The 27,186-nt window shown below is 37.2% G+C and overlaps 1 protein-coding gene across 1 annotated transcript in view; it reads left to right on the forward strand.

Moving 5' to 3' along the window:
* The window catches only part of LOC141494211 (melanoma-associated antigen E1-like), a 28,228-nt gene extending 14,892 nt beyond the window's left edge, over positions 1 to 13,336 (forward strand). The window contains exon 4 of the mRNA XM_074195307.1: positions 12,003 to 13,336. Coding sequence (XP_074051408.1) covers positions 12,003 to 13,243 — 1,241 coding nt within the window. The 3' untranslated portion in view covers positions 13,244 to 13,336. The remainder of the gene's footprint in view (positions 1 to 12,002) is intronic.
* The last annotated feature ends 13,850 nt before the right edge of the window (positions 13,337 to 27,186 follow it).

The following is a 27,186-nucleotide window of genomic DNA, read 5'->3' on the forward strand; positions in this document are numbered from 1 at the left end:
GAGCCTTGATGGCTCAGAGTGAGTTTATGTTTTGGCCAGAAACCCTGAGGGTCTTCACCTTCCAGAATGAATTTTTTTTTTGGACTAGGTTAAAAAAAAAGCCATTCTTTGCCTCCTTTATTCTTATCTAGCCTTAATCACCAAATGGTATTCCTCAAACTGAAACCTGGGAATGACCTTAGCTTAAAAGTGCCAAGGTCTCCCACTATATTCGGGCCATCACCAGTCATCCAGATCTATATCTTGCCACTGGACCCAGATAGCTCCAAAAGAGTGAGGCTGGGTGACTTTGCACAGTCCTGCCTCACAAAGCTAATTCACAATACCTTCCTGGTGTCATGGTCCTCGAGAAAAAAAGACAAATAACCCTGCAAAGTAGGTTTTATTTTCTCTAAGGTAAGTATTATTATCCCTGTAAGGAAGCTGAGGCAGAGATTAAGTGACTTGTCCAGGGTCACACAGCTATTAGATGTCTGAGCCAGGATTTAAACTCAAGTTTTTTTTTTCTGATGCAAGTCCAGGTTCTCTATCCACATATTATCTAATTGCTTCTATATGATCACTTCAGACTTGAGGCAGCAAAACAACTTATTTCTGCCACTCCCCTTCACCCCATTTTTTCAGTCCATGACTCCCAATACCAATGAAAGAAGTTTGCAATGTATGGGCCTCACTGCCCCCCTTTTCTATTCCTGCAATTTTTAACTCAACCCAGTCCTTGACATGGTCTCAGAATTTCTTGCCTCAATTCAAGAATTCTTTTTTCTTCCACTGCCATTCCACCCAGAATCAATTCCATTTGTTTCCCACTGTTGTTTTTTCCTGGTGCTATCATTTTCTTGAAGAAATGTCAAAATTCTTTCAGAATGGCTCAGCTCAGGACAACATATCAGGCAAATGATATAGAGAGATATATGAGGTCCCAACTGGTAGGAAAGTGAGAAGCTCCCAAGTGCTTCTAAAGGTTAAGTTTAATCCCAATAGGTAAAAACTTGTTCTTGTACACACACACACACACACACACACACACACACACACACACACACACACAACAAGGTTGGGGGCCTTTGTTGTTGCTACAAAAGTAAACTCCTTTGGGCCCCCTATTCCATTGCCAGGGAGGTGGTACTCTGAGAACATTCCTCAACTTTTGAGGGAAAATACCATCTATTGGATGATAAACTAAAAGATTGCCACCAGAAAATAGTAAGAAGGGATAATAGAATCCTAAATCTAGAGCTGGGAAGGTTGATGAAGATGAGTCCAAGTCCTTCGTTTTAGAGGAGTTGTGTTTCCTTCCTAAGGCCACATAGATCCCAAGTGGCAATCAGGATTCAGACTGAGATCCTCTGGCTCCAAACCTAAACTCTTTCTTCTATGATATAACTAGCATCAGCTTTTAAGTAAAATGTCTATGCAGATTAGAAAAACTTTTAGAGTGGAATCATCTCAGTAAAGGTTCCCACCCAACTTGTTGCTTCAAGCTTTAATACCCAATGAATTTTATTCAATGGTTTTTTTTTTAAATCAGTATAAAGAAAAGGAAAATGTCATCAGTCTCAAAGGCTCTGAGAAAACTTCAGGGATACTGCGCAGAGGAACTGGGGTGGGCTCTAGCAGCTAGAAAATGAACTTAAAAACATAAATTGTCATCTGATCAACTTGAGGACCGATAGGAAAGATTTGATATAATAAAAGGCAAGACCAAATACTATGGAGAAGGGATGGATTTACTGGAGAGCCACAAAATGTATGTGCTGTAAATTGTTTAAATTATAAAAGTTTCTGGGGAAGGGCTGCCTCCCTGGGGGTGTAATATGATTTTTATTTGATATAACTTAAGAAAAAAATAAAACTGTTCATTCTTTGAGCCTTTTTTAAAAAGCCTGAACAAAAGTCAGGAGACTGACTACACTGATGATGTCAGACAGGAAATTACCTGAGTGGGAAGGCAGCGCAGGGCCCTGGGAAGGGAGCAGGAGTTGGGATTCTAGGACCTAGGTTCTAATCGTGGCCCTGCACATCTTGCCTTGGACACATCATTTCACATCTTCTACACCTCAGTTTTCTCATCTGCAAAATGAAAGGCTTAGGCTAGAACTCTAGCCTCCTTTCTAGATCTGTAACCCTGCTAAAGAGCAGGGCAATAAGCCAGAGAAGCGAAAAATCCCACTAACCCCAGTTTTCCGTGTCAGAAGGAGACCTCTGAAACACAGGTTATACGTGGCAAGACTTCTTTTAGCTGGCATCATGTTAAATGGATTTAATGATCATTTAACTTGTGTGAACTATATAATAACACACCCTTGTGTGCTGAAATTTACCACCTTAGTTAAATACACACCTTTTATTACCTGCTTGGTAACCCTAAATAAATAGGTTTATATTAATTTGTAGACAATTCCCATGCAATAACTATTATTATTAAATCTGAGGAGTTATTAAGTGTTAATTATATTTAAAATTCGTGAGATTTAACAATGATGTAATATATAGAGTAGATATTTATCTTTTACTGTATATGCTATAATTATTAAACCTCAATGAATTTCTCTCTTGAACTTTGCCATTCTCTCCACTAAATAGCTTCTCTGATTGAACCCTCCGCCTACGACCCAAGATGACTCTTCTCCAGTTTTGACTCCTAATGGCTTTTCCTCATACATCCTTTTTCCATCTTTACCCAAGATCTTGTCAATTCCTTCAAAGAGAAAACTGAAATTATATGGTTAGAGTTCTCACCCTTGTTTCTAGTCCTATTCTCCTTCATCCCCTATTTGTTGTAAAACCAACACATAAAATGTTTATTCCACCATATTCATTCTATAACAACTGGTCTTTTTCTCCTTACCATCTCACTCTTTCTCTCATCATTTTCCTATTCATAGCCTTCAAATGTATTATGTTGTACAGGCATTAAATGCATTTTGGGGATATGGTCTGCTTTTCTAATTTCTATGTCTTTCTAATTTACCTATAAGATCCTTCAATATTAACTTCAAAATTAATATTAAAAACCATTTTTCCCTTTTAGCAATGTTTGTTCTATACTTCATTTCCACTATACTCTCCTAAATATGGTTTTCTTCTTTCAGGTCAACAAGAAGCTTTTATATGCCAAGTACTAGGGATACAAAGAAAAGCAAAAATGTGTCCCCGGTCTCAAGGACCTGACAATCTAATGAGGGGTGAGATAGCATGCAAACACAACATACAAATGGGATATAGACAGGATAAGACAGAGGAAATTTCAGAGGGAAAGCATAACATTGAGGAGGAATAAGAAAATACCAGTAAAAAAACTGTCGCTGTAGAGGGGAACCAGGAGGTAAGACAAGAAGGGAGAATGCTCCAGACAGGGGGACAGTCAGAGAAGGTGTCAAGAGTAGGGAAATGGCATGTCTGGTTCATGGAATAGGAAAGAGAACTGTGTCACTAGAACATGAGTTCAGGGAGGGGACTAAAGTGTAAGAAGACTTGAAAAGTTTTTGGGAATGGGGCAGGTTGCATATCACTTTGAGACCAAGCAGAATTTCATATTTGATCTTGGAGTTTATTGGGTAAAAGGGTGATATGATTAGACAGTGCTATAGTTTAGAAAGACCACTTTGATATTTAAGTGAAAATGGTCTAAGTTGGGAAGAGACTTGAGACAGCAAAGCCCCACCTCCAGGTATGAAATGATGAAGGCCTGCATCAGGGTGGCACCAAGTGAGAGGAAAAATGCAGCTCTTATATGAGAGATATTGCAATGGTAAAATCAGTAGATTTGGTGATGATAGAATGAGCCGTCAAGGATGACACTCAAGTTGCAAACCTGATGACCAGGAAGATGGTGGAATCCTTAACAGTAATGGGGACAAGGCAAATACTTAAGGTGAAAGCCAATGAATTCTTTTTTTGAGCATACTGAGCTTAAGATGGTTACTGAACATCCAATTCAAGATTTACAAGATGCCTTCTAAATTCTATTAAGATTAGAAGTATAGGAGCAGCTAGGTGTCACAGTGGATAGAGCACTGATCCTGGAGTCAGGAGTACCTGAGTTCAAATCTGGCCACAGACACTTAATAATTAATTACCTAGCTGTGTAGCCTTGGGTAAGTCACTTAACCCCATTGCATTGCAAAAGAAAAACTAAAAAAAAGATTAGAAGTATATCCTTAGCTTCCTATAACTCTCCTTTTTCTGCTATTCATTTTAGTTTCCTTATTAAAAAAAATAAGGGACAGCTAAGTAGCATAGTGGACAGATCATTGGACCCAGAGTCAGGAAAATGAATTTAAATCCAACCTTGGACACTTAATAGCTATATGACCCTGGGCAAGTCAGTTAACCTCTATAATAAAAGTACCCTCCTCAAAGGGCTGTTGTGAGAATTAAATGAAATATTATTTGTAAAGCATTTATCACAATTCCAGACAATATAATAGACACTTAATAAATGCTGATTTCCTTATTAAGCCTATAATAATCTCTATCTCCTTTCATGCAAAATTACCATTTTTCCCTCCTCTGGATTCCTCAGAAAACTTCTCTGACATTTTCACATATGCTCCATATTCTTGGAATGACCATCAAACTCTTTGGTCTCCATTTGGTTCAAACATTCCAAGTCTCAAAGTTAAATTTATCCAAACTTTAATAAAATCATCTGAGATTCACATCATTCAATAGACTATAGCACATGACCAATATCTCTATCATTCTCATTTACTGACCTCCTTCATTTCCCTTAAAGACACAGTATTTGACCTACAGTTTTTAGTCTACCTGTCTTCAGGGAACATTTTCATGGATAGCAACACTCACATGAATGATACTCACAGTTTTCTGAGTTTGCCACAACTCCAAAGGTTCATTTCATTTTAGCCCCCATCAGAATGGTTGCACATTGGATTTTTTCATCTATTACTCGTAACAGTCACCCATAATATCTCAAACTCATATACTAAGGAAAAGACATATTCATCTGGTTACTAGGGAAACAGAGAGCTAGATAGAAACATGGCTACAAAGAATAAGCTGAGCGTCCAGTTAATAAAACTGGGATACAAAAAATGAAAGCAGTACAAGCAGCAAAGCTATTTTAATGCAGCTATGAATCAATGGGTGCTGATATTTTCTTTACCTATACATACAAATGTTAGTTATGACCCCAGCTACAGGGACTAGAGCAGGGATTTTTAACCTGCAGGGGATCCTTGAATTTTATGGGTAAATTATATTCTTATTTCAATCTAATAGGTTTCCTTTGCAAGTCTATATATTTTATTTTATGTCTTCAGTAAGATTATTCTGAGAAGGTATCCATAGACTCTACCAGACAAACAAAGGTGTCCATGATACAAAAGAGTTAAGAATTCCTGGATTAGAGAGACATGGGAAGAGGGAACCAGGTTCATAATTAAATATTCCCTTGATTGTTTGTGATATTCACTCTATCTGCAATGTCCTCCTTTCCATCTTTGCCTATCCAAACCTTCTCCATCCTTCATTCTTAATCCTTATCCTTTTCATATTCCATCCTTAAATTCAAATGCCACATTTTCAATGAAGTCTTCCCTGAACAACTCTGCCTCAAGTGATTTATCTCACTGCTTTAAACTTCTATAGTTTTTGGTACCACTCAAGGCATTTTGTACATATTGCATTATACAATAATTACATCCCCCAAGTTAAATTTTAATCCCCTTGAAGACAAGGAATTAATAATCATCTTTATTCATCTTTGTATCCTTGAGAACACTCAGCTTATTGTCTTGTACATAATATTTACTGAATTAAAGAATGGATTTGGATGAATAAAGGATCCTTCCTTTCAGTAATCAAGATAGCCTGTACTTCTCTTCTAAGATATTTTTTTAAACTTCTTTCTTTCACCTACTTTATCCTTCTATACTTTTGTCCACTACTCAGTTATGCCATACATGCATTCCCTGCATTCTCATCACAACAAATATTGGTTATTTTCCTATATTCTCTCAAGTAACGGACACCCACAGTATACCAAAACATCTTGAACACTGAATACAAAAAGAGGGAATTTGCAATCTAAATGAGAAAGAGTAAACAAACTGGAAAGAGAAAATCAAAAATTCAATACAAAGATGTTTAAATTCTTTAATAATCAAAGAAATGAAAATCAGAATGACTTCAGGATATGTCACAATCTATTTAAATTGGCAAAAAATTGTAAAAGAAAGGATAAAAATCAACTTCAGTAAAACTACAGTGAAAGAGGAAATCTATTATTTTGTCATTGGAAAGCAAAATAGCAATAGACATGTCACAAAAGTGATGATCCCTCTTGACCCAGTAAAATCCCTGTTAGAACTTTTTTCCAAAAACATTTTATTAAAATAAAAGGGGGGGAGACTCATTTGTACAAAAAAAGTATTTACTGAAGTTTTATTGTAATAGCAAAAAAAAAGGAAGATCGAAAGATAAAAACGGTACACATACTGACAAAAAATATTAAAAAAAGAAACTCAAAGACAATAGAACTTCAAAATCAGTCATAAATTTGTTTCATGTTTTTATTTTGTTCAAAAATGTAAATTTTTCTTCTATTTAAAATTAGCAATAAATTACGATTTTAATTGAAGATTTGTTCCACATTCAATTTGAATATTTCATATTAATATTTACTAATGTCAAGTATATCATGATCTTTTAAAAGATGAATATAAATAGGTAGCTTTCAGAAAATTATTTTGTATGTCATTCATATCTTGTAAAGGTTTTTATTTTTCTTGCTTTCTCAATGGGTGGAGGAGGGTAGGAGAAAAGGAGAAAATCTGGAATGAAAACTAGAATGAAATTGAATTAAAAAAAATAATTAAAGCTCAAACATGCATGAGTACAAATAGGTTCTTGAGCACAATTTCAACCCATCAGATTTCTATTGGCAGTTGATTTGAGTTTCTATGGGCCTTGGTTTTGTGAGCTTCCCTCCCTTACTGATTATTATTCTTCCTAATATATGGAGTAACCTAATTCTTCTTTAGCAGGGGTACTGAGGTGATGTCAGTTCCATGGATATATAGATAGGACTGTACCTGTACAATTCCACAACACAAGAGTTGACATGTAGTTACATGTAAACGATGAAACCAATTGTACTCAGGTCTAAGATGCTTTGGTATTAAGGACACTGTTCATATTTAAATGGTATCAGAACAAACAGGATGCTGCATGTAGAGTGAAACTTCTCCAGCCCTTACCTAAAGAGATAAGGGCTGAAGTCATAGTCATCACTCATATTTAAAAATAAAAGCAGGGCTCAATTTCAGAGACTTGGATCTATATGGAATCTTTCCAACAAGGAAACTGGAAAGAAAAGTGATTTGCCCCAAGTCTGATGTTATTCACCTAATGCTCCTGATGACCCCATCAAGAGAACAGCAGATTTAATATTTATTCAGTGAGGAATATGAAAAGGGGGAAAAATTAAAGCATTGTTTAGCAGTATTGGTAAAAAGATTCAAGTCCCTTTATTAAAAATCCGTCAAAGTGTACCAGTTCAGCCACAGCACAGCTTGGAATTGTTTGAAGGATAATGACAGCAATAATCATTGCAACTTAATACTTAATCTTCCCTCACAGGGGTGTTTGTGAGGATTAATGAGTTAATGTTAATAACGTGCTTTGAGATCCCTGATGAAAGGTCCTATAAAAGTATAGAGTGTTATTAAAATTATTGTTGTTTATTTATTTAGATCATTCTTCCAGAAAGGCTTGCTCCAGGTATATTGCCCCACTATGTTTTCTATGATGAAATCTAGTCTTAATAATAATAATAACCAACATTTAAAGAGAGCTTTAAAGTTTACAAAACACCTTACAAAAATTATTGCATTTAATTCTCACAACAACCTTGTAAAGTGGGTTCTATTATTCTCTCCATTTTACAAATGAGGAAACTGAGTCTTAGAGAATTTAAGCAATCTGCCCAGGGAAACAAAGCTAGGTAGGATGAAAATTCAGAACTTCTTAACCTATCCAATGAACCAGCTGCCCTCCCTCTAAAACAGGGGTTCTTAATCTTTTTTTAATGTCATGGACTATTTTGGCAGACTGATGAAGCATATGGACCCTATCTCTGAGTTATGTTTTTAAATATATAAAGACATAGATTACAGAGGAAAAGCTATCAAAGCAAAATATAATTATCAAAACAAGTTCATGCATCCCAGATTACTTAATCCCTTCTCTAAAACTTAAAGCACAGATTATAAATTCATGCAAAAAGAAATCTATTATAACGTCATTGAGACAGGTAGAAATCTTTCATTTCTGTAAAAGCACAGAAATGACCAAATGTGACTCAGCTGTCTAATGCTATAGAAAACAGAGTTCCTGTAACAACTTCCATTTTGGAGTCTTTAGAGCTCACTTGAGCTTTGTATCTAATTTTCTAATCTAAGCAATGTTTTAATTTATCCTTTTTTATATCTCAATGAACAAATGTTAAATCTATTGTTCTCTTAATGGGGTCTAGAGGAGCAATAGGTGGGTAAGGTCAGACTTGGGGCAAATCACTTTTAGTTCTAGTTTCCTGATGGATTTGAGGAAGAGTGGATGGGAAAGTTTCTATAATTAAAAAAAAAAAAAATATATATATATATATATATATATATATATATATATATATATATATATACATAATATGCTAAGAGAACTATTATCACAAAACTAAAAATTAAAAACCAAGACTTAGGTGATGTATAGACACATACACACAGAAACACCTAAAGAGGTCATAGCATCTTAAAATCATGAAACATTAGAGATCACCAGAGCCAATCACCCAATTTTGCATATAAGGAAACTAAGGCATCAAGAGGTTAAAGATTTAGACCAAGTTCTTTCGGTTGGAATTCTGGAAGAGAGCATCTGGGATAAAAAAAGATGAGGCTCCTTAAAGACAATGGTATCTTGTAGTGGTAAGGCAGAAAAGAATTTTGGAGAGGTGGTAGAGAAATAAAAGAACATAGAGGAAACACTTTAAAAACACAAGAAAGAGGTGGCTAGGTGACACAGTGGATAGAGCACTGGCCCTGGAGTCAGGACCTGAGTTCAAATCCAACCTCAGACACTAATTACCTAGTTGTGTGGCCTTGGGCAAGCCACTTAACCCCATTGCCTTGCAAAATCCTAAAAAAGAAACAAAACAAAAAAAAAACCCACAAGAAAGCATAATTTCAGAACAAAACACAAACAAGCAGAGAAGTGTTAATTTTTTTGTCTTATTATTGTGTTATTATTGTTATTGTATTATTTGTTGTGTTATTATTGTGTTAAATTATCTTCTTTGAAAAACAGATGAGAAGTATGATTCAGTGTTCTCCCTGTTCTTTGGGAACAGAGTTTAGAGAAGCTAGGTGGAGAAGTGGATGGAGCCCCAATCCTGGAGGAGAACCTGAATTCAAATCCAGCCTCAAAAACTTGTGTGTCTGTGTAACCTTAGATAAGTTGCTTAACCAAAAAAAGTTTCTAAACACACAAAAAAAGTTCCTAAACACAAAGTTCCTAAACATAAAAAATCAAATCACAATGGTATCATTACATTTTAAGTTTCTTGAGGGCAGAGACTGTCTCTTGCTTTTTTTTCTCCAGTTTAGAGAAAATTAATTTGCAGTTCTTCCAACAAAATCAAAAACAAATCACTATACCATAAATATTCAACTTTAAATATCTTCTCATATACTCTAAACTCCATTCATCTATGGTTTACTTTGGAACAAGGAATTGATATACTTTGGGGGTTTTTTTTTAAGATTTTATTTATTTGAGTTTTACAATTTTTCCCCTAATCTTACTTCCCTCCTTCTTTCCTTCCTTTTTTTTTAAAGGTCATTTTCTTTCTTTCTTTTTTTACTTTTAAAGTTTTCATTTATTTTGAATTTTACAATTTTTCCCCTTACTTCCCTCCCCGCCCTCCTACAGAAGGCAATTTGCCACTCTTTACATTGCTTCCATAGTATACAATGATCCAAACTGAATGTGATGAGAGACAAATCTTATCTTTAGGGAAGAAACAAAGTATAAGAGTTATCTTGCTTCTTTTTTATGTCTCCATCCTTAGCACAGGTACCCAATCAATGTTTAATGACTGGACTAGCATCAGAAAAGGTGAGACATCCCTGATCAGAAAGGCAATTCTGCATAAAATCTTCAATACATATCTTTGTGTCCCCTAGCGCCTTGAATATAGGAAGAGACCCCAAAAGTCACCTAATTCAACCCTTTCATTTTACAGATGGGGAAACTGAGACCCAGGATTGGCCCAAGTAGTGATTGGCCCAAGATCCCATGGATGGTGAGCACTTTAGAATGCTCTGAAAGATTTCAATCCAAACTCTCTGCCACACCAAGAAAATAGCCCCGCTGCTACAAAGTCCCCAAAGCACAGATTAATAACCTCAAAGTTCACTTACTCCAACTTCATTTTCCAGATAAGGAAACCGAGACCCAGGGAGGTTAGGTATTGTCCCCAGAGTCGCAGTGATTAACAAGAAGCAGGATTTGAACCCAGGTCCCGAGGCTCCAGGGGTAATACCACACTTCCTGACCCTGGCTGGGCTTCCTGGGACCTTGGAATCATGGGGCTGACGGTGTTCCTTTGGGCTTGAAATTGCAGCCCAGGGAGGTTAAATGTCACACTCAAAGTCAGTCTTATTAAGAAGAGGTGGCGGGGCTGACCTCAGACACTTAATAATGACCTTGGGCAAGCCACTTAACCCCACTGCCAAACAAACAAACAAACAAACAAACAAATAAATAAACAAATAAACAAATAGATATAGATAGATAAACAAACAAATAAATAAATAGATGATAGATAAGTAAACAAATAAATAGATGATAGATAAGCAAATAAACAAATAGATGCTAGATAGATAGATAAACAAATAGATGATAGATGAACAAATAAACAAACAAATAAATAAATGATAGATAAACAAATAAACAAATAAATAGATGATAGACAGGTAGACAGGTAGATAAACAAATAAACAGATGATATATAGATAAACAAATAAACAAACAAATAAATAGATGATAGATAGATAAACAAATAAATAGATGAGATAGATAAATAAACAAACAGATGATAGATAAACAAATAAATAGATAGATAAACAAATGAATAAATAGATGATAGATAGATAAAGAAATAAATAAATAGGTGATAGATAAAGAAATAAATAAATAGATGGTAGACAGATGATAAACAAATAAACAAACAAATAAATAAATAGATAGATATAGATAGATAAACAAACAAACAAATAAATAGATGATAGATAGATAAAGAAACAAATAAACAGATGATAGACAAACAAATAAACAAACAAATAAATAGATGATAGACAGATAAATAAACATACAAACATGATAGATAGATAAACAAATAAAGAAATAGACAGATAAATAAATGATAGATAGATAAACAAAAAATAAATAGATGATAGATAAACAAATAAATAGATGATAGACGGATAAGCAAATAAACAAATAAATAGATGATAGATAAACAAATAAATAAATAGATGATAGATAAAGAAACAAGTAAACAGATGATAGATAAACAAATAAACAAACAAATAAATAGATGATAGATAAACATATAAACATGATAGATAGATAAACAAATAAAGAAATAGACAAATAGATGATAGATAAACAAAAAATAAATAGATGATAGATAAACAAATAAATAAATAGATGATAGATAAACAAATAAATAGGTGATAGACAGATAGATAAATACACAAATAAACAAATAGATATAGATAGATACACAAACAAATAAATAGATGATAGATAAATAAACGATGATAGATAGATAAACAAATAAACAAATAAATAGATGATAGATAAATAAATAAGTAAACAAATAAATAGATGATTAGATAGATAGATAGATAGATAGATAGATAGATAGATAGATACGAGGCGGTATTTGAACCCGCATCCAGCGTCCTGGCCTGCAGAACCGATGCGGGCAGGCTCGGAAACTGAGGCACGGGAGGCGGGGCCGGGAGGCGCGGCCGCGCGGCGGCGGTGCTCCCGCGAGACTCCGCGAGAAAGCCTCGCTCGGGGCCGGCCGGGCGCGGGGCCGCGCGCGCCTTCGGCCTCTGTCCCTCCCGGCCGCCGCCCCGCCCCCTCCTCGCCTCACGCAGAGCGCCGGGGCGCGCACGTCCCGCACGCCGCGCAGGCGCGCCGCCAGCCGGGGGGGGGTGCGCCGAGAGGGGCCGAGCCGCGTCACGCCCGCGGCCCGCGCGCGCGGCTCTCGCGAGGGGGGAGGGGGCGCGCGGAAGGGCCAGCCGCCGGGCCGCGTCCCGAGCCGGGGGTCGCCATGTCGCAGCCGAGGCAAGGCCGAGGCCCCCCCCGCGACAGCGACGACGACGGCGACGACGCGGGCGACGGCCCCAGCACCAGCAGCGGCTTGTCCCGGGCGCTGGCGCAGGCCGGGCCCTCGCAGGAGGAGGACGCCATGGAGGAGGGCTGCGAGGAGCCCCGGCCCGGGCCCTCCTCCCAGGCGCCGAGGCGGCCGGCCAAGCGCACCGAGGCCCAGGTGCAGCAGAAGGTGAACGAGCTGGTGCAGTTCCTGCTGGTGAAGGACCAGAAGAAGGTGCCCATCCGGCGGGCCGACATGGTGAAGACCGTCCTGCAGGACTACAAGGACCTGGCCTCGGCCATCATCGAGCGCGCCGGCCGCACGCTGGAGGAGGTGTTCGGGCTGCAGCTGCGCGAGATCGACGCCAAGCACCACGCCTACATCATCGTCAACAAGCTGGAGCGCCTGGAGGGCGACGGCATGCGCCAGGACCAGGGCGTGGCCAAGATGGGGCTGCTCATGGTCATCCTCAGCCTCATCTTCATGAAGGGCAACGCGGCCCGCGAGGCGCTGGTGTGGGACGTGCTCAGGAAGCTGCGCGTGGACCCCGACAAGAGGCACAAGACCTTCGGGGACGTGAAGAAGCTGGTCAAGGACGAGTTCGTGCGCCAGAAGTACCTGGAGTACACCCGGGTGCCCCACACCGACCCCCCGGAGTACGAGTTCCTCTGGGGCCCCAGGGCCGCCCACGAGACCAGCAAGATGCAAGTCCTGCGCTTCGTGGCCAAGATCCAGAACCGGGAGCCTTCCAGCTGGGCCTCCCAGTACAGCGAAGCCCTCCAGGACGAAATGGCCTCGGCTGCGGCGGCCGGCCCCGCCTCGTCCGCCACCTGAGCCGCCCCCGGCTGCCGGCACAGCCCTTGCCAGGCCGCTGCCCCCCCAAAAATTCCCCAAGTTGCTTATTTACATTTGAACCCCAAGGTTTTCTCTCCCCTCCGTTCCTGACCCAAGGACTCATGGACAGGCCTTCCAGATTTGAACCCGCTACTTCCCCTTCCCAGACTGGCCGGAGACGTTGCACACAAAGCCAGAGGACCGTCCTGTCCTCCTTGACACCCGGGTGAGCTTTCCTAGCCTTGAACCCATTCACGGACAGGATAATGGAACCATCTCGGACGTGCCAAGCCTGTGTTTCCTTTTCACTTAATAAATTTCGCGAGCATTCACCCCGTGTCTGGATGTCCCTGTGTGCTGGGCCTTCCTGGGGAGCGGGGAGGAGGGGCCGCGCGGTTGGCTTTGGGGTCACCAGAGCCTGGTGTAAAAGTGATGCTGTTTAGAGGCAGATCCAGCCCCATGGTCAAGCACCATGTGTGCCGAAGGATCTAGAGCGATTGATGAAGGGTGGCAAAGAGGGACCACCTTTTACCTGGGTGTGGGGAAGCTACTATAGGGGATTGTATCCTGTGAATGAACCCATGGCTGTCCCCCCAATGCCTATAGCTTTAAGTTTTTGGCACCCATCTCCTTAATTCTGTGAATCGTGGGAAAAAGTCATGATTGCCTAATCCTAGTTAGAATTCTGTTTCCCTTTAGTTTCTAGAGTGATAAATGCATTTTTTTTTGAAGAGTACATTACAAAGGGTGATCACTATGGCTTAGGGGCAAAAGACCTGATTGAACCAATATAACTAGCAGGTCCTTCCACATATGTAGGTATAGATATGTAAGGATATCTATATTCTTACATAAAATATATCCATATTTATATAGCTATATCCATATGTAAGGATAGATAACACTTAAGCAGAGCCTAGAATATCTGAGGTAATAAATTTATTAAATTGCATTCGCCACTAAGGAAAAAAAGGAATGACAGAGGAGGGAGGAAATAGAAAACTCCATTGCTCATGTCTAGAGTAGTCTTTACTTAGCTGAGATTTTCAGAACCCCAAAGATGTCAAAAAACCTTAGAAATCATCCAATCTTGTAACCATAGTGATGTGGAAACTGAGAACTAGAGAAAGCTAAGTGATTTGTCCAACATGATACAGTTAAGAGAATTAGGATCAAAATGAGTTTTCTTTCCCCCTAAGCCACAGTTCCATTAGAATAGGCCTAGTCCCTGTCCCTTCACTTTCCCCACCTGCCAACCTAATCTAAATCTTGGTTTCCTTATAGTTGGATTATTGTAAGACACCTGGCTGACCTCCGTATCTCCAATGTTTCCTATAATAAACCATCCTTCATGCCATTATCACATAATCAGAGAATTATAGAGCAGAAAAGGATCTTAGAAATCACCTACTGTAATCTTATTTTAGGGAAAAGTAAACAGAACCAGAGAAATGAAGTAACTGGTCCAAGAATAAATGAGTAGTAAATGGAGAGCTTGGATTCAAACTCTCATCCTGTGACTCCTAAATCCAGGGTTCTTGCCACTATTAACTTGCTGCCCTCCAATACTATGGGCAAATGACTCCCTAAGAATCACAAATTAAGAGATAGGTTGTGATCTGCACCTTTTTTTTTAGGTTTTTGCAAGGCAAATGGGGTTAAGTGGTTTGCCCAAGGCCACACAGCTAGGTAATTATTAAGTGTCTGTGACCAGATTGGAACCCAGGTACTCCTGACTCCAGGGCCAGTGCTTTATCCACTGTGCCACCTAGCCACCCCTTGTGATCTTCATTGATGGAGGCATTTACCACACCAACAAAATCATTTCACATAACAGTATAAGTATTTTTGTCATGTTTTGTTTAAAAAAGCCACAGTGGATCCCTGTTTCTATATATATATATATATGTGTGTATATATATATATATACACACATATATATATATATACATACTTGTACATATTAGACATATATGTTAGTGGGTCCCTATTTTAATTTATGTATATAAAACAAATATACATCTATTATATATTATGTATGTATTTGTGTATATATAAAACAAATATATATATTCATATTAGACTCTTTTCTCTCCATATATATTAGACTCCAAACTCTGGTTTGACTTTCAAACTTTAGAAACTTTAAGTCAAAACACTCATTTCAACCATCCCCATGAGATGGTAGAGCAAAGCTAAAAAAATAGCTTTGTTTTATAGCTGTTTTGTCATTTCCTTCTCCAGCTCATTTTACAGTTGAGGAAACTGAGGCAAGCAGGGTTAAGTAACTTGCCCAGGGTCACATGGTATCTGAGATCTATTTTGAACTGAGGACTTCCTGACTCTAAACCAAGTGCTTGTAACTACTGCTTAGTTAGATGCTCCCAGGTTTCAATAGTCCTTGATGCCTTTCCCAAAGCAGTCTAAAGAGTCTTACAGAGAGACACTTTCCTAAGGGCTTTGGTTAAGGGAAAAATACCATCCAGTGAAAACTAGGAGTAAAAATACAATATGAATTTCAGTTTATTACTCCAGAAAGGGAAAGAAACTGAGAACTAAAACCTTGCAGTGAATACTGAAAGAGAGAATAAACTTGGAGGAAATTAGCAGGAACTCTCTTAGCTCCAGCCAAGATAGCATAGATGGTACCCACATAGCTCCTGCAATTGTGTGGCAGCAACGCAGCATTCTTATCAGAGCTACAGAGGCCCTGGTACCCATGGTTACAGGTAGGGGAAAAGACCTAGACTCCAGCATAGAAATATAGAGAAATAAGTCTGTTTCTCAGTTTGCAACCTAGCTTTGCCCATCCCCCCATCTTTCAGTGAGTATGTTTGGTGACTATGCTCTGGCCAAAAGAACAAATAATGGATTTGCAAAGTAATGGGCTTTATCCTTAGAAATAAACTTTTGGAATTTAATTTTTAGCTTGTTATTCTTTATATCAGATTTTATCCTGACCCATTTATAGCCATTCTGGCTTAAGAATTTTCCATGTTCTTTTTTCTCCCCAATATGTTCTCTTCTTCATCCTCTCTCCCCTATCTAATTTTACTTTTGAATATCTTATGTCCCTATTTTTTTTTCTTCTTCAGAGTTGTTCTATTTCTGAACAGGCTGCCTCCACTACCAACGTGTGTGTGTGTGTGTGTGTGTGTGTGTGTGTGTGTGTGTGTGTATGTTTAAACAAATTCAACTAGTATTTATTAACCATCTCCCATGTACCAGACCTTGTTCGAAATGGTAGAGATACAAAGAAAAGCAAACACTTGTCTCTACTCCCTTCAATGACCTGTATAGTCAAGTCTTCAGTCAGTCAAGTAAATGTTTATTGAGTTTATTGAGTACTATTGTAAAGCACTATGCAAGGTATTGAAAGGGATTTTTTAAAAGTGTAAACCATTTTTGTACAAGGAACTAATAATCAGAAAATTGAGGAACAGCAAACAATGCAACAGCATAAACAATCTCTTTTGGAGGATTATTGTTAATTTTTACTTTACTCCCCTAATTCCTTTTCACTTTCCCAACCGAATCCCACTGATTGTCCTTTTCACCCTCCAGCCAACCAATTATTCATCAATATATTAAAGCAATGTACTTTTTACAATATAGGCCTTAAATGAAGAATAGTAGTCTTGTATTACTTTAATGTAGAACTTTCATTAAATCATAGGGATTTCATTAGGAGAAAATCCTTAGCAGAGCCAAGGTGAAGAAGAACACAATTGAAAAGTGAGGTGAGGGGTAACTAGGTGGCACGGTAGATAGAGCACTGGCCCTGGAGTCAGGAGGACCTGAGTTCAAATCCAGACTCATACACTTAGCTGTGTGACCTTGGGCAAGTCATTTAAAACCCCACTGCCTTGCAAAAAACAAAAAGAAAGAAACAATCCCAAACATGTTAAGTGAGACTTCAGTTAGTCTCAAATAACATTATTATCATGTGTGATGTACACATATCCAACCTAAAATTGATTTTTTTTGACAAAAGTTAGTTGGATACTCTTTATCCAGAAAGTTCAAAAAATAGAGGGTGATAGTTTTTTTTTCACTAAAAGCTACATATTCTAACTGAATTATAAGCAGTTGGTTATCAGGTATCTCCTTAGTATTTCTACAAAGCACTAGGAAGTAGTTATCCTGGATTCTGTTCTTGGCTCTGCCATGGAATTACCATGTAGAGTTGGACTTGCTTGATTAATCTCTTCCTTCTACAGTTTATCCATCTGTAAGGGTATAGCACCAACTTCAAAGAGGTCTGAGTCTTAATTACTGTTTGTGAAGTGCCCAGAGAGTCTTGGATGAAAGAAAGAAACCCCTGAAAATATTCTGAGGATACATGGCAGCAGGTGGAAAGTATTACTATTAAATGTGACTCTTGATCTCAGAAACCATTTTTGCAAACTATCCCTTTGGGGCATAAGAAATGTCAAGTTGGATAAAATGATTACATGTGACCAATGTTCCTTTTTAGCTTTTAAAAGTTGCACACAGATTGTCAGGTTCTGTGAGCAGACAGTTGTGTTCTATGAATCATAAAATATTATAAATTATGAAGACTAAAACATGAGTGAGATATAAGAAGTGGGTTTTGGGAAGGCTTTGCCATCTTGCCCCAGCTCCCAAGATACAGATGCCCTAGAAGGCAGAGTTCACATAGTGAAGGACTGAGGCTTAAGATCATTTACCCATGCTTGGGTCCTGAGGAAGAATCTGTGCCTTACTCTGACTCTTACTCTAGAGAAATAGGGAACTCAAACTTGGTGAACCACAGTATATGCCCAAAAGAATAAACAAAAGAGCAGGAACCAGAGAGAGACTACAGGTTAAAGTACCAAAAAAATTTCCTGGGTCATTTGGGGGAACAATGATATGATAGAACCAGTAGAACATGTAATTGAGATTGGTTCAGAGGTAAGAAAAAAAAAATCCAGGAACCCTAAGCTTTCCTTCCATGTGATCAGGGTCCCTCAGTCTTGGTGAAGACCAGTTTCCATAAGGACTGCTCTATGGAAGCTAATTACCACTGTATACTTGTTTCTTATCTTTCTATATTAGGTCTAAATAAACCTCCCTTTGCTAACTGTTCAATGACTTTAGAGTACCCTATTTTGTCCCCAAATCAAATCTGAGCTAATTGGAATACTAGTGTTAGTGTCATCCCTAAAAAAGGTTTGAATTGTAAAGCTTTTCTAAGATCCTCTGAATGTGAATCCATACTTAGAGAAAAGGTTCTTAAACCTTTTGGACAGTAGGCTGATGTTTTTAAATATATAAAATAAAATAAATAGGATTACAAAGTAAAGCAATTATTTTGAAATACAATTGTCTATATACATATAGATATCACTATATTATATCAGATATACATATGTGTATATGTATTTAGTTTTACAGATAGATAGATAGACAGACAGATAGATGGAGAGATGGAGAGATATAGTTTAGAGACCTCAAATTAAGAACCTCTAGAAAGGGACCAAGATAGCTCTGCTTCTGACAAGGCTCATTTACTGTTTGAGATTACTCAGAGCTGTCCCCCTCTGTTAACAGGCACTTGATTCCTTGGGAGTTGGAAGATGTGCCTCTAAAGTTATTGACCATATTTAATTCAGGGCAGGAAAGCATTCCCTCTGCAAGGGAAAATTGCACCCCTACTTTTTGCAAAGAATTAGGAGATCAAGGAAGGAAGCCCAACCAAAAGTCACAGTGAAGCAAGCAGACTCCTAGGGAAATGCTTTGTAAGATTAGCTATGTAGATAAAACATAGCTAACATCCCAGAGAACATTTCATGTGAGTAACCAGCCCCCTTTCACAAATGCTACTATGTAGGTTTTCTTGAAGTGGAAAATCCCTCAAATCAAGAAATTCCTTAAAAGGATAATCCTATAATATTTATTAGTTCTCTAGGCATTTCTTGGTATCATCTATGAGCTAGAATGAGGAATAATGAAGCTAAAATTTTTCCTGTTCAAATTGTCTTGCATATTTTGGGGAAAACTTCCCATATAAGGTAAAAGATCAAGAGAACTTTTTCTTGAACCAAATTAGGATCAGTTGATTCCTGTTCCTTTTCCCATAAGGTAATTAATTCCTTTCTCTTGGTTTTGTTGTGCCCACTCAATTCCTGCCTACCAGAGACACATCATTTCCAAAGTGTCTATCACTCCCTGCAATCTTGTTGCTTCTTTATACAAATAGCAGTAAAATATTTAAAAGACTCTTCTGGGGCAGCTAGGTGGTGGGGTGGATAGAACACTGGCCCTGGAGTCAAGAGGTCCTGAGTTCAAACACTTAGTAATTACCTAGCTGTGTGACCTTGGGCAAATCACTTGATGCCATTGCCTTGCAAACAAAAAAACAAAAACAAAAAAGAATCTTCTGAATGTTGAAGACAAGCAGGTTTAAAGGGCTATTAGAAGTAGCAGGTCACAGATTGGACTATGAATAGATCCTAAGTTTTTCCAAGTCTATATATCACTTTTTCTTGTAAATCTATCTGAATTTTGTCTTTTCTTTATATTTCATCCCAATTTTTCCTAGTTGGAGGGAAATTAATATTCATTTGACTTGTGAATGACTTGATTTGGCCAATATCAACCTTTACTTGTGAATGACTTGATTTGGCCAATATCAACCTTTACCTAGTGCTCTCATTGCTACAAATAAGATTTGTATGACATTTAAAGTCATCAAGGAACCGCAAGTACTGGACTAAATGCATATTCCCAGAATTTATAACTATGTTTGGTACTACAATAAAAAAAAAATTTAAAACGATGGCTTACGGCCTAAATGCCTGGAAAGCAACAAATTTCTTTAAAGTTGGAAAAAAGCCAATGTCTTTGCAATTTTGAAAACCAATAAAACATCAGATGACACAAAGAGTCATTGGCCTACTTCATTGCTTAGATTTGCACATAAACTTAAGAAGATAATAGCATATAGATCATAGACACTCCCTTCTTCCAAAAGAACAAGCTGACTTTTGAAGAAAGAAAAAAAGTAATGCACCACTGACAAAGCTACATTATTTGATATTAAAAATATATTTGTTACAAGGCAGAAACTAGTTATTTTTTTTGTCATGATATGGTGGAGTAAACCCTGGACACAGAGGCCCCGAATTTGGGTTAAGTTCATTCTCTGCCATTAACTGGTTGTGTGATTCTGAGCAAGTAACAGTTTCTCTGGGCCCAAATTATCTGCAAAATGAGCCTACTGGACTAGATAATTTTCATGGTCATTTCTAGCTCTAACCTTTTTATGGTTCTCTGTGTTTCATTGATTATTTTGACTCTCTTGAGCCAAAAATTCAATAATGTTCCTAATAAAAATATTTCAGCTTCACAGTTTGCTTCTATGAGATATGCAGGTTTTTATGGATTAAACCTGAATTTGGAAGTGAAGGGACTTCATAATTTCTGTTTGCAGTTAAGTATTCAAAGAGCCAATGAATTTCTGGTCCAACAATTGTTCCGACTTTTTAGTTCATCATAGAATCAATGATTTAGAACTGGAAGGGACCTTAGAGGTTATTTAGCTTAACTCTTTAATTTTACTGATGAAGGAACCATGGACCAGAGAAATTTGCCCAAAATTACACGTCTAATTAATTTCAGGGCAGGGATTCAAATTCCAGCATCTTTCAACTGAACCATACTAATCCCACCCTCTAAATGAAGGGTCTATAGTCGGATATTCTAATGCCTTTGGTGAATAGTTGCTGCTGTCAAACCAATGAACCAAAAACTTCTGTAATAGTTATCACCCTGGCCCCCAATGCTGTTACATTTTACTCCTCCTCCAGGGTTTTCTGGTGTCCTTGTAAGAGTATCTAGACTCTACTATTCACTCCAGTCCTTACTAATGTAATTAATTACTCGAATAATTTCAGGGGGTCCACTATACTCTAGTTCCATTTAATTAATATTCAGATTGGCTTTTATAAAGGAATATTTACTTCTATACCTGGGGACATAATCACTCTCATACAGTACACCATCCCAGGGGAAAGGTGACAGGGAAAGGCAGGAAGAAGAGATTAGATTCAGGGCTTAGCTCAGTTCCAATTTACTACAGACCCACCAAGTTTCAAATCCAAAACCTTCCCTTGGACTCTGGCTTCTCAGTCTCCCTATTAGGTTGACTACTATATGTGCAACCTAGAATCCTGCCTCCAAGGATCTAGCCATAGCCAAATCTCCTGCCCCTAGAACTCAGGAAACAAAATTAACTAAAATAAAACTTCAGTGCCAAAGCCCTCTCAGGGTCATAGGGTTAGAGAAGAGAAGACAGCCCTTCACCCTACCCAGTCACTTAATGGTATAACCTTAACCCACTCTGGCCACCATGGGAAAAAGAAAAGAGACAGAGATTCCCAATATGGTTGTTTTAAAGATGTACCTGTTCTGGCCATGTAGCAGATGAAAAAAGGCTACTCTCACTCAAGTGATAAGGGAATGCCAGATGTTTCCTCCCAAAAGCAGGATACCTCTATTATTAGGTGAACTGGGAAAGGGGAATAGGTAAATGAATAAGCATTTGTCAAATGACTACTTTGAGCTAGATACTTTTTACAGATATTATTTCATTTGCTCTTTGCAACACTTCTAGGAAGTAAAACTAATCTGCATGTTACAGTTGAGGGGACTAAGACAGACAAAGGTTAAATGACTTGCCCAGCATCACACAACTACTAAGTAGCTGGGGGTTAGATTTGAACTCATGTCTTCCAGATTCTAAAGTCCATGTGCCACCCTAATTGCCTCATCATAACACCATTTCACAGCTTTAATGATCATATAATTGGATAAATAGTTTTATCATAAACTACCCCATATTACTTTATTTTGCTTTGTTTTTTAATTTCATTACCACAGCACCACTAAAATGTTCTACCATGTCCCCTCCAGAATCCTGTCCCTTAATTGATTGAATTGAAACAATGAATTAGTAGTGTATATGTAACCATTTATTTGAATTTTGTCAGCTTGGTGTAACTTGGGAGTGGAACTTTTCCTAAGAATAGGTTAGATTGCCTCCATTACTTGATTGAGTTCTTCAAATGAAGACAACTTTGAAGTCTGTTATTTCCTAATCTTCCTTTTTAACTTCCTTTTACTGTACATCAGATTTTTCCCCTATTTAGCACCAAAGTGATACACTTAATAGTTACACAAAAAAAAATATCTCAAAGCCAATAATGCTTCTGTGGCTGTTTAACAAGGAGGCATAATTGAATGCAGAAGGATGCTAGGTCCTGATATGAAACTTATCGTTGATTACTTTTAAAGTTGATCACATTTAAAGGTGAGTACAAATAAATCATTGTCATAACTTTTTCATTTGGACAACTTTGATCTAAGAATAAGCTGGACATCAAAATTGGCAACCATGCTTTCCCTCATGAGTCCACTGCAACCTAATTACAAGTCACATTACATTGTAACCTTAATTATGAGCATATTCGGAAGGTCAGCAAATCAAAACAACATAAGATCCCACCTTTAATGTTCTTCGAACACTTATCACATTTGTAGTAACACAGATTCCAACCCAAGATTGTTATCTCGTGGGATTTAGAAGGTGACATACCAAATGATTATTCCTTTTAATAACTCATAATAGTTTGGCCGTACTTCCTATATTCTGTGTATCCTGATAGTAAACCTGGAATCATGGAGTGTCAGAGCTTAAAGGAAACTTGGAGACCATCCAATTCAACTCTTTCATGTCTTATCATAGGTTTTATAAGAGAATGGATTAATAGTATTGACTATTCATCTTCCTCAACCCAATGTTAAAAATGAGAATTCAAATTTTGTCTTTTTTCTTGCTAATCTGAAATTCTGATTTTCAGAGTACTAATCAAAATGTAGGACCCTTTGCTAAAGGGTCAGACAAAGAGGATGTGGCTTTTGAGACTATCTCCAAATGACTATATATTCTTGGTGTTCCTTGAATCTTCAATCCATTACAGCAGCTAGGTGATATAGTTGATAGAGGGCTAGACCTGGAACCAAGAAGGCTTGAATTCAAATCCACTCTCAGACATTTAGCCCATAACCCTAGCTGAGACACTTAAGTGATGTTCCCTTATCTCTAAAGTAATGATAATAGCATCTACCTCCTAGGGTTGCTGTAAGGATAAAATGAGAAAATATTAGTAAACCCCATTGAAAGTCTTAAAACACTTTTGTCTTTAAAGCAATTTTCTGAAAAAACTGAGAAAGAATATGAGTGTGTGTGTGTGTGTGTGTGTGTGTAGGAGAAAAGACATTAAGGATCTTTTTATACTTAAGAATGCCTTCAAATGAACCTAGAACTGGATTTCAAAAGGAATAGAATCTAGTTTCAACTCTACCTCTTAACTAGGCATCAGTTTTCTCACCTTTAAAATAAAAAGTCTATACTAGACAATTTTAAGACTTCATTATTTATATAGTTCTTCTACTTGCTGATGTTCTGTGTAAGTCATAAATTCCAGAATCTAGTTGGAATTCATGAAAAATTGGACTTATAAAAATATTATAAAGAAATGCAGTTTTATTACTATTATGTTTATATATAATACTCCTTATGCTATTAACCAAATTTTGCCAAATTGAAATGACACTGTACCTCCTTGAAAGAAAAGATTTACAATTAGCATAGAAATTGTATGTAAATGACACTTTGTAGAGCTCTTGAAACCTGTGCATTATCAAATAGATGAATCATTTCCCTTCCAATCTTATTTAATAGAAAAAAGCAAATTCTTTTAAATCTATAGTGTGGCTCAGTTATGTTTATGCCAATTTTTTTTAATAGAGTACTAGACCTTGGGTCCAAAGTCCTAGGTTCAAGTCCTTATTTTGATAATTATCAGTCAGATACTCTTTGAACTTGGTTCTTTCATCTTTAAAATGGCAATAATGTATGTACTTCCTATATCACAGTATTGTCATGAGGATAATGCTTTGTAAATTATCAAGTGAAAAATACAGTTATTAAACTTTAATACCTTTAAAATGCCTTAAGATTTGGGGGATATCTTACATCCATGATCTTTATTATTACCTTTACCTTTATATTCATAAATTAGTAGAGTTCAAATTTATGGGATTTTATTATATCCATGTAATAGTTAATAATAATACCTAGCACTAAGCAATTTACATTATTTACATTATCTTATTATTATTGTCTCATTTGATCATTGTAACAACACTGGGAATTATTATTATTATTATTATTATTATTATTATTATTATTATTATTATTATCCCCATTTTAAAGATGAGAAAACTGGAACAAACGGGGTAAGTGATGCTCCAAGAGACACATAGCTAGTAATTGTCTGAGGCCAATGTGAACTCATTTTTCTCCCCCAAAAACAAATTTTCTGATGTTTTTCAGGTGTTTTATAGATAATTCAGATAATTTTAAAATAATGAAATATTAAGGTAAATTAAAGTATATTGAACTTTTCATATTATAGCTTTTTTTTAATCCTGAAAGATTCTTCAGAAAGAACAGAATTACAGAATTTTAGAGTTAGAAGGGTCTTTGGAAATTCTTTAATTCCACTTCCTCATGAGGAAACGAAGACTCAAAGAGTCAATGATTTGTCCAAAATTGTATTTAATGACAGAGTCAAGACAAGGGAGGCAATATGGTGTAGCAGAAAGGACACAGGACTCAGAAGCAGGAGAACTGGACTTCAGGTAGGCCTCTAGCAACTAATTAATTGTGGGATCTTGACCAATTGATTTAGATTTCAAGGTCTCATGAGGTTTAGACTACGTTTTCTCTAAGATCTCTTTCATAAGTCTATATAAATTCCATAGTTGATGACTCTCAAACCCAAAGTTCCTGATTCTCACTCTAATGTTCTAGTATACCTCACCAATCTCTTTTTTTCATATTTATATATAAAAGAATGCATTATGAATATTTTAAAGGCATCCTCTGACCAAAATAGTCCCATAAATACCCAAGTAGGAAAATAACCAACAGTACTTATTTGGAATGGAAAATAAAGGTGATATTAAAAAAATAATAATTGTGAAGATGGTGGTTTGATCTTTATCATTTATCTCTCTTTGTGGAATTAGCTAAAACCACTGCTGCCAAACCCTGTGTGTTTATTTAAGCTACCAGTTAAAATTGTCTTCTAGGTTGAAGAATCTGGCAAAGAGCTGCACTTATGCAAATGAAAATGATTTTGCATGGTCAAATTGATACAGTATAAAGATAGAAGGTCCTGAGATAGCTTATTAAGCTACAGAAAATAAAGACAGGACTTTGCATTCTGTGTTACAACTTAAAGAGGGGGAAAAAAACCAAATCAATACATGTAATTTTGTAAATGCAAAATGTTTAAAAAAAAAACAAAACAGGAAATGATGACACCTACACCCTCAGAAGAGGAATCCCAGGACCAAAAACCCATTTCCTGTCTTACAAGGTAAGTGAAACAAATGTCTCTTCTTTCTCTGAGAACTCGTTCCTGTGCCACTCCTCATCAAGACCTCTCTGAAATATTGGTTCAATGTTAGCAGGACCATTTGGATGTTTTCTCCTTTTTTTTTTTTTTATAATGTGACTGATGAAAAAGATTCTCTTCTTCATAACTTACATGGGAATAATAAAAGAAAAACAGCTTTTCTTTATTGAATGTAGAACCTTTGTCCACTGGCTATAGTTAGTTTAGCTGATAGAGGCCTTGAAAAATATCATAGATACAGCTTGACCTATGAATTGTGACCAAAACACTTGATAATAAGCCCTTTCCTCTATTCCTATTACTTTCCTGATTAATGAGCCCAGTATATACATTCCTAACCAAGCCCTAGCACTCAGACGTATATATTTTTGGAACTCAAAGCATCTATCTTCATCTAACTCATACTATCTGGGAGTCATTAAAACAAAATAGAGATGGTTTGCAGAGAAAGGGAAGAATATTTGTGGTTCAGTCAGATTAGTCATGTCTTCCTCTTCATGACCCCCAATTGGGGTTTTCTTGGCAAAGATACTGGAGTAGTTTGCCACCACCTTCTCCAACACATTTTCCAGATGAAGAAAACTGAGGCAGAGTTAAGGCCTTGTCCAGGCTTGATAGCTAGAGAGTATTTGAGATATAATCTGAATTGAAGTCTTCCTTACTCCAATCTGGATGCTCTATCCACTGAAACACTTAGTTGCCTTAAGGGAGGATATACACAGAAATAAATGTGAGTTGGAAAACAAAAGTTATCAAAAGCACTTTGCATATGTTTTTCTTACAGTATCTTCTAAGATCTTCCCAGCAACCCTTTGAGATAGATACTAGAAGTATTTTTGATGTTTTTTTCTGGTTTATTTTTGTGAAGCAATGAGGTTAAGTGACTTGCCCAAGGTCACACAGCTAAGTTTAAGCCAATTTGAAATCATGTCCTTCTGATTTCAGGGCTGGAGTATGATCCATTTTGCCACCTAACTGTCCCTATTAGAAGTATTTTAACCCCATTTTATGGGTTAGGAAATTGGGCTCAGAGAGGTCATATGACTTATTGTCTCATATCCAGTAAGTGCCAAAGATGGGATTTGAAACCAGGTCTTGTTGACAACAACTTCAGCAACCTAGCCACCCACCAAACCATGCTACTTCTCCCATTTTTTTAGGTCAGTTTTATATAATCCAAAAGAAAAACAGAATAGCAATTTTCTGGCCATGTAGCTCCGTGTAGAAAACCATCTGCTACTTAAATTGATGTTCTTCATAGTACAGATTTACTATTTTGTCTTTTCATAGCTGGGATTGTTTTAAATTACTTGGAACCTAGAGCTTTGACTAATATATTCACTTTTGTTCTAAATACTCCATTTTGACCATCTCCACACCCCAAAATGAGTAATTAATCAATTCTTCACTTCCCTTTGTTTTATGTAAGTTAGGACTAAATAATCTGTC

The sequence above is a fragment of the Macrotis lagotis genome, chromosome 7, assembly GCF_037893015.1.
Source record: "Macrotis lagotis isolate mMagLag1 chromosome 7, bilby.v1.9.chrom.fasta, whole genome shotgun sequence".
Lineage (NCBI taxonomy): Eukaryota > Metazoa > Chordata > Mammalia > Peramelemorphia > Peramelidae > Macrotis > Macrotis lagotis.